General features: G+C 36.8%; 1 protein-coding gene across 1 annotated transcript; it reads left to right on the top strand.

The window, feature by feature from the left end:
- The first annotated feature begins 781 nt into the window (after nucleotides 1–781).
- Nucleotides 782–4,802, top strand: crlf2 (cytokine receptor like factor 2). Its single transcript, XM_053626771.1, has 6 exons — nucleotides 782–1,899; nucleotides 2,655–2,788; nucleotides 2,952–3,099; nucleotides 3,278–3,383; nucleotides 3,472–3,550; nucleotides 3,636–4,802. Exons 1-6 carry the CDS (start codon nucleotides 1,818–1,820, stop codon nucleotides 3,891–3,893), a joined length of 807 nt encoding a protein of 268 aa, XP_053482746.1. The 5' UTR covers nucleotides 782–1,817; the 3' UTR covers nucleotides 3,894–4,802.
- Nucleotides 4,803–9,157: the final 4,355 nt, after the last annotated feature.

Here is a 9,157-nt window from a genome sequence, read left to right on the forward strand (position 1 = left end):
TTAAACTAACTAACTAACATGTACTGTCAATCAAAACCTTTTCTGGTGAGAAAAAACTTTTTTTTCCCTATTATGTGCCAGATAATGATACAGATAGAAATTTTAAGTGATAAAACACTAAATATTTGTTTCTCGTTTTTATACCCACATTTATGTATGTAATATCTGTCATACTGAGTACTATATCATATGACCCATTTTATACTAACATTAAAAAAGTGATCTTGATTTCCAGCCATTCTTACATTGTACATAAAAAAGGTTTTCTTAAGGGTTTTTTTTTGGATAGTTTAGCATTGTTTCTTTCCTAAGTTATTCTCAGGGGAAAAGGGTTTCTTTTATAATATAACTTTCTTTTGTAGGGTTCTACAGAATCCCTTGTACAAACTGAAGAATCCTTAAGAAATCTAGATTTAACTTTTTATAAAAGAGTCTATGGATTTTAGAATGAATTTGGTCAATTTTCCCAGTTATGACAGGTATAAAAGTTAGCTTGCTGCTGCTAATATAGACAAACATCATAATCTTTAGAGCAGCATGCCTATTACAATTAATCAAGCATGAAAATTTTGTCTATTTTCCAGGCCATTATTTATAATATCTGCTGAATTACACAGAAATGTCACATATATGTAACCCTTTAATTACATGTTTATTAACTATCAGCCCATTAAATAACTTTAATATAAGCCACAACAATATTGTAATAATACATAAATAGAAAGGTATGTTTAATTATAAATGCTTCTGCAAGCTATGGCAGCCGTTTTTTTTTTTTTTTTTTGGTAATCTCTGCTCATGTTGGGAACTTTATTAACTTTATTTATATTTTTTCATTTTTAGTAGTAAGCTTGTGATTTATGAGCATGGGACATACAAACAACTACAGTCATTCTAAATCTTACACTAATTATTAATCATAACTTGTGAGAACTTAAATAACTGTGGGAATATTTGTCAGTAAAAAGATTATCTTGATGCAGGCACCTGAGCCACCATATATCCATAGCTGCTGGTCACATATCATTCGGCCATCTGCCTCTGAAAGACTGTCCATTATGTTTTGATCATTAGCAATAATATTTTACATAGAATTACAGAGAATTAGGTATGTGCCTCCTTCATTCACTATGAATTTACCTCTCACCAACACATTGGGTTTTTTTTTTTTTTTTTTTTTACATTATATACAGGATGACACATTACCAAAGACCCGCATTCATGTTCATAAATATGTTCAAAAATGTACAGAGTGACTATTATTTTTCTAAGAATGTAGGTTCCATATGTTTAGGAAATCCCCAGTTCAACCCTCAGCTGTCTGTGATGACCACAGTGCTGCATCACATGAATTTTTCTCTGCATTGATGTTTTTTGGTTACTTTGCATACATTGTGGCAGCTTCGGGCTTTACATATGATCAAATGACTGATTTCTTTTAATATCAGTGGAATAACAGCCCCAATAATCAGCATTCAAGAAACTCAAACAGGTTTTGATTTAGAAAAAAATTAAATAAAAAAAATCACTACTTTGTTACAATAATCTTTGACATGGATTACAGTGAAAAATGATTTTGAATGTCAGACATCCAGATATAAAGTCAATAAATAGGGGACTATACTGTCAAAACTCTCATGTGAAATGTATTGGCTGGCTTACCACAGAGAGATTTTGCTATAGCTGTGTTAGTAGCACAGTTGAAATAGGTAGTGAGAAAGAGGAAGTGAGCATGGTTAAGCGGTAAAAGACTATATATTCTCACTGCGCTCTTTACTTCATGAGAGAGTGACTGTACCCATTGATAAGGACCAGTGATGAAGTGCTGCACTTGCTGTGTACTGCTCATCTTGTCTGTTATGCTCTGTGGTCAATCCAGGGTCAAATGCTCTTCAGTGGGTAAGTGGCTTTAGGGTTATTTTGTTTGTTTGTTTTGACTGAGATTATACTTTTTTTGTTGTTGTCCTATTAAAAATGACCAAAATTTGTGGCTGGCATGATAAGGAATGTAAAGACATGTATGTATGAATACTGGTGTAAATGAATCCATTATACAGAGAGTAAATATTCATGACAATATTAAGGGGCTATAATAATAATAATAATAATAATAATAATAATAATTATTATTATTATTATTATTATTATTATTATTATTGTTGTTGTTGTTGTTGTTAAGGGGTTGTAATACTAATAATAAATTAAAGTTTTATTATTTACTTAAAAAAAAATTTCAATGTGATTAAGCTTTTACAATTAAACAAACTAATTATTTGAATCACATCCAGAACAATACATTCTCATTGGCATTTGCCCTTTAATACTATAAGCTCAGATTTACATGGGATTTTGAATAGGGCATAGGCATCATACCCACATAGGATGGCACACATTACCACAGAGATACGATTCTAGCTTAGAGCCTCATGGTAGTAAGTGCGTCATGGCAAGTACACTGACACTGACTGAGGAGCCACATCAAAAGTCACTGCAATGTTATGTGACACCCGCAGTAGCTCATAAATCCTGTGCAGGAAGGAAAAAGCTTTTACCACAGTATGATGGAATATGTTAAATTGTACAATGTATTTTGTCTTCTTCTTCTTCTTCTTCTTCTTCTTCTTCTTCTTTTATTTAAAAAAAAATCTGTTTAGACACTTTTAATATGAAAATTAGGAACACATCACATAGCATAGATGTGTCCTGGGAGAAGCCAGATAAACGAAAACGTGAGCAGTGTTACGTGACCCATGTGCAGTACAAGAGCCTCTGTGAAACTTCCTGGAAGGTATTACCCATCTGAGGAAAATCATATAATTTATACCCAGATTCACTAATTATTTAAGAATACAAATCTTGAAAAAAAAATAAAATAATAGATGCTTTGGTTCGTTTACCACACTAATGATTTTATTTAAATCTTGGTTTGTGTTTATTCATATTCTTTACAGAATCATACTGACATTACAGGACTCTCCTTTGTCCTGCCTGCACCAGATATGAAAAAGAATTATGCTTTCAGAATAAGGATGAGTCTAGAATGTACCCAAAGGCTCTGGGGAGAATGGAGTCCAGTAAAATACTGGAGGAATGACACAGGTAAAGTTATCTCCTTGTTTTGGCAGCAGTGCCTTCAAGTACTGGACAAATGTATTCACTAGAAAAAGATGTGCTGTTATACAGATTACATTATATGCTGTATCTATGTTTTGACCTTTTATTTTTTCTGTTTTTTACCCTCACCCCCCACCCACCTTCCTTTTTCATTGAACTCAAGCACCCTGCATGGCAGACACCTCGTCGTTTACTGTAAAGGATTATCTGTTGATAACGATGCTGCCACTGGCGGGTTTCATGCTTATCTATGCACTAACACATGATCGGTGAGGCTTTTTCAAATTAGTTATGTAGAACTTCTGAGAGTAGCTCATAAGTGCACAGCTATGTCATGGCAAATTTCTCTCCACAAAGGGTAAGAAGACTTGTCCTTCCTATAATTCCAGATCCAAAGCATACCCAAGAGAGAATTTTAAACATTGAACAGATTCAGGTAAGGTCAGTTAAGCACATTCAGTCTGGCCTAACAACATAACATAACATAATTGCTGAAATTGCTTTTCTCTTTCTCCTGAAAGTGGTGGAGCAACTTTGCACAAGCATGTGAAGATTGCAAGGTATCAGAAATAAAGATCTATGACAGGGAGGAGGAGAAGGTCGAAATCACTCTCATCAAGAGCGATCTTGATGAACAACCTACTCACACTGTTCCTGGAAATCATGGCTTTGACCTTGCCACAAATAACAGCATGAATTGTATTTACTCTGCTGATACATCTGAGGACAACACTGTTGCACAGTGTCCAGCGACCAGACCAGGCTACATCATTATTTAAATACTGACTTCGCTTATTTAAGCATGGATTAGGAAGAAAAAAATAATAGTGAACAAGTGTGCTGCTATGCTACTGTGCGATTGTCTTAAGTTTGTCTACCTATTAAACACTGTATAGATATGTTTTCTAATTTATACTTAAACCTGCATATTTCAAGACTGATCTACCAGGCTGTAATTCACTTTTTTTTTGTTTTGTCTAAACACTTTTATTCTTTACTCTTGACGATTTACCGAAACCCAATCCAGTTATCTTGTGCCTGTGTGCAACATTACAGCTGGACAAAAGAGGGCACTCTTACTATTCGGACGAGTTTGAGGATGGTTGAGGTGTATCAAAGGCAGCGAGGAACACACTCATCATCATCACAGCTCACACTAAAAGGAGGATATAGGTTAATTTGAATGCCGATTTAAAAGATTAATGTAGCTGCCTGCATAATAGATGTGTAGTTTTAGTGTGATGGCATCAAAAAGCCAGGGCAGGAAGGATCTGCTTCTGCAGTGTGCTCCTTACTGCCATGACTGATGAGAAAGGAAAGCAGGAAAATAAACACAAGCAGGACAGGATATTCAAACACTCATTAGGAGACACCCATAAAGTTAATGAGTCTGGTTTGCGCTTAAGTTTTCACAGATTGATCAGTGTTTATATTGCATGTTGTCGGTGTAATATTTCTCTTCCATGCACACAGAGCAGACATGGGGCAGGCAAGTCTATTTTAATGACATATCAATGAGATTTATATAATATAACATTAACAAATATATCTTTGTTTAAGCAATATTTGAGGGCTTTTAATACAGCTCATTAGAATCTTCTGAATTCTACATTGCATAGTGAATGAACCCTTCATGAAGTGTGCATCTTGCCATATTTGACACATTAATAAGGAGCTTCCTTTTCACACTCAAACCTTAACTTTATTTTTACACTAGCATTTACTCCGAGTGTAAATGTGCCACTTTCACTGTCAGGTCTTTTAGGTAGAGCGAGGAGCAAAGGAATCATATTACTGACTATAGTAAGCAGCCTTGTGGACATCTGCACAAGAGAGGAGATCTTTGTGAAGCTACACCGAGCAATACACTCACATGCCAGAGCAACCGCATTATAAAGCTGCCTTATATTACATGTTAGTTTATATTATAATATTATACATTATATTAATAATTGTTGTAAGACATTTCGATTAAAATTGTAAAAAGCAGTCTACAAATGCTCTATGAGAATTCTGTAACAGATCATGTAGCACGAAAGGTGTTGTGAGTGCAGAGTTCCATAGAAAGAAAGAGTGTGTTTTAGCAGCAGGCTACACAACTTGTGTTTAGTGCATCTCCACACAGTGCTCCATGTGTGTCATACTCTTGTAATATAGTTTGTTTTAACAACAGTGTTAATCACAATGTCTAATATGTTGTCACATATTTATCATAGCTTGAATATTGTTTATCCTGACAAACTTGTGACTAACTCTAATTGAGCTTCTGAACTCCTCAACTCCTGAACTACAGTGCTTCTAGAGAAAAAAAAAAAATTATTATTAAAAAAAAAAAAATCAGTGTTTCATCTTTTTCTTCGAACCAACTGCTCCATGGTGTAAACTCTCTTTGATGCACAAACCTACAGCCTCGGGGTGGATGTGATTGAGCCGAGCTGAGCCGGAGACGCTGTACAGAGTTCCACTGTAAGCACCTGAGCACTAACCAGGGGGGGCATGCAAACTGTGACCACAAAATTCTTGTGAAAACAAAGAAATTATCTTGCAGTTAGGGAATTGCGCAGTGAACAAAGCAGCTGTGCACAAATGAGGGCGAGAGGGAAAAAATTGGTTATTTAGGATAGCCGTGAATAATCAGAACTGTTGTCTGGCTCTTACGTCTGTCTTGCCAGTTTTATATTTCAGCCTCTTCCAGCGCAGAAACACTGGATAAAATAAATATGTAGGGCCTAGTTCTGATATTCAGGATACATGAAAAATGGAAACTCCCAACAGGTAACTGATTAACATCTTTTGTATTGAATCGATTCCTTAAAATATTGCTTCCACTGCTGGCTGAAATATTCATACACAAAGCAGTTTGCATGAGATCAGCAAATATTTTGCTTAATTACAAAGTAAGTATATTAAATGTGGCTTAGAGTCAGTTCATAAGTTACACAATTCTATATATATATATATATATATATATATATATATATATATATATATATATATAAAATCCCTGGTGTATTTTTAGTATATATGTGTGTGTGTGTGTGTGTGTGTGTGTGTGTGTGTGTGTGTGCGTACTATCCTGAAATGAGTAAAATCCAGCAGTTTTATGTGCACACACAGACACACACACACACACACACACACACACACAAGACAGATCAAACTCTTTGGAATGGCATGTTTTATTTATTGTAATGTTTTAGTGGGGGGAAGATTCATTATCATAAAGGCCCGGAGACATTCCACACAAAGAGCAAGCAGACTAACGCTACTTTACCAGCCGCCTAAAGAACATGCAGGTGGAGCAGTGACTTGAGCTGCGCCATGATCGAAGCCTAACTGCGGCAACATGACAGAAGTTGACAGTGTCAAAGAGCTGCTGTATCTAGCAGATAAACTGTCCCTGAAGCAGACACTTACAGGAGATGTAAAACAGCACAATCTCTTTTCCACCAGCATTGTTTTTAGTTCCCTCAACTTGTTTTTCAATATGCTAGGTCGAGTCTGTCAGAGGCCCCAGGCAGCAAATGGGGGATCATAAAAGCTACTGTTGGCAAACCCACTGGAGGCTGACCAGATTGTACCTATGCTAGACTCCTTTACAGCATTTGAGTTCAAAGAAATGAGGAAATCCGTTCTTGTTTGACATCAAGCCTGCTATTGGGTGTGGGTGTGAAGGTGTGTAAGTGTGCAAGTCCTCTGAAAAAAAAAAAAGGCTAGGGGTGTAGGATTGTTGCATAAATTCAAACTCTGGTACTGTTATCAACATCTTTCCTCTGAAACGCATTGCTTGGGACGAATATATAACATTTATTCAGTCACTTCCATATGAATATATAACATTTATTCAGCCACTTCCCTGTGAATATATAACATTTATTCATGGAAAATAGAAAAAAATTGAAACCAGAATCTCAACTCTTTCCATTGTCACTGCATAGCCCTGCTGAAAACTCTCCAGTCCACACTGAGTGAACAGAAACACTCACAAAAGCTTTCTTGCTAAATGTATTCCTGGCTGATGTATTAAAATATTTTTCTCCATACTCATATCTTGTTTTCTGTCTCCAGAGGAGGCAACAGCAAGAACCTCCTTCATCCTGCCACTATTTAATTTTTTTTAAGCCCAAAAAAGAGAAAACTTACACCCATCCTACAGGCATGTCTAAACTCTTCGCACTTTGGCACTTGATTGCATAAAAAGGTGTCACTGCCAAGCACCGTGGTAATGCCTTTAATTATGTTGAAGTCAAATAAATAAATTATCTGCTTTTCACCAGGTGAGGGTGACAGGTTTGCCAACAACTTGACAAATGGAAGAATCATTTGCAAATGCAACGTGTGAACATAAAGTACAGCGGCAGAAAGAGAGCAGACAGGGTGAGAGCTTGACAGCTGGAGTTTTATCCCCTCCTGTGTTAATAGTCTCACCTCTCGGTGCAGAATAATGCTCTATTTGAGGAGTATGGGGTTCAAGTTGCTCCATGCCTGATTATGCTGTCGCTGATCCAGTATTCATTGCCGTTATTGCTTGTGACCCCACCCGCTCATTGGGCCTGTCACAATTACGTTTGCTACTCCATTTTAAGCAGCTCACAGACTCTCTTGCATGGTCATGGAAACAGACACCAGACAGACAAATTCAAACTTTCAAAGGATTGCACACGCTATCATCAGCATAGCACAGTGATCTATGCAGCAGGGGTCATCAGTTCCAGTCCTGAAGAGCTGGAGTCAGTGCAGCACCGTTTGATGATTTACTAGCTTGATAACTCCTGATTTAACTCACCAGTTAATTATGAGGCTTAGTAGGTGTGTTAGAGCAGCCAAATTGTGCTGGACTCTGGCTCTCCAGTACTGGAATTAATGACCTCTGGTCGATAGCTTTAAAGCAAGAGACATGGAGATTGCTGATTTGGCTTGGGCATTGGAAACAAAAGAAGGTTTGGTATATGTGAGATTGTTGAAGTGATTAGTTTTTGCCACTAGCATATATGAGATGTAGTTTTCTCAGTGGAGAAGAGGAAGCTTCAGGGCAGTAGTGGGAGAGCTAGCTGAGGGTGGATATTATATCCACTGATATCCAAAGGTCACTCTCACACCGCACTGTGTTCATACATAGGAGGCATGGAGAGGTATTATAATACAATAAGCAGACAATAATTAGCTGAAACACCTACAGATAGTTAGACTATCCCTAACCCTTTCAGAGGGGGTGAGGGAGCACAACTCATTCAGGATGTTGAAGTATCCAAAGAACCCTTGAGGAACGTTTGAGTAACCAAACAGTGTAAATTGATCTGTCTTTATCACTGGACATTGCTTAGTGACAGGCCATTTATGTGCATTCATTATAAAAAAATCAGACGAAAATTAATATACTGGCCTTGTGCAGAGAAAATCCATCTGCTTCATAAGTGCTCTATTGTAGCAGTACAGTATTGTACTTTATTATGTATTCACATTTACAAACTAACCTTGCTCATACATGAGGTTTTACTCCATTAATTATGAATGTTGAAAACTATTTCTAAAATGTGCTCATTAAAGGCAACACCTTTTTTAAATAAAAGAAAAGAAAGAAAGAAAAGGGGAAAAAAGAAAAAAAGGATATGAATATTTCCAAAAAGCAAATCCTGAGACAAATTTCTTTCTTGACACCTCAAACATGTGAGAGACATCACATCAGCCCTGACTTGCAGACATCCCTAAGATGCACTCACACACAGACAGACACACATGTGCCATTGTCTGTGGTGGCTGATGCCTCTCTCTCTCTCCTGGTTGTGCTGGAACACTCCTGCTCACTCTGGAAGTGATGTTTGTGCGGATGACACGTATGATCCTTTAATCTCAGGTTTAGCTTGTTGAGCATCAAATTGAAATATCCTGAACAGATGTAAAAACACATGTGAGCCTTGGCGCGCAAGCTGCGCCAAGCTTTGTTTCATCTGCTGATGATTGGGAGCCTTAAGGAGATCTTTTTAAAATTTCATCACTATTCAAAAGGATAATTAATACGTACCCCCAGGCTTTGATTATGCTC

This window comes from Ictalurus furcatus, chromosome 6, assembly GCF_023375685.1.
Source record: "Ictalurus furcatus strain D&B chromosome 6, Billie_1.0, whole genome shotgun sequence".
NCBI lineage: Eukaryota > Metazoa > Chordata > Actinopteri > Siluriformes > Ictaluridae > Ictalurus > Ictalurus furcatus.

Excerpts from the sequence above, each read along its gene's own strand:
- crlf2 (XM_053626771.1), top strand. The coding sequence starts at position 1,818 with ATGAAGTGCTGCACTTGCTGTGTACTGCTCATCTTGTCTGTTATGCTC. Across the intron at positions 1,900-2,654 it reads GGTCAAATGCTCTTCAGTGG|ACACTTTTAATATGAAAATT; the intron begins GTAAGTGGCTTT and ends AAATCTGTTTAG. Across the intron at positions 3,551-3,635 it reads TAAACATTGAACAGATTCAG|TGGTGGAGCAACTTTGCACA; the intron begins GTAAGGTCAGTT and ends TTCTCCTGAAAG.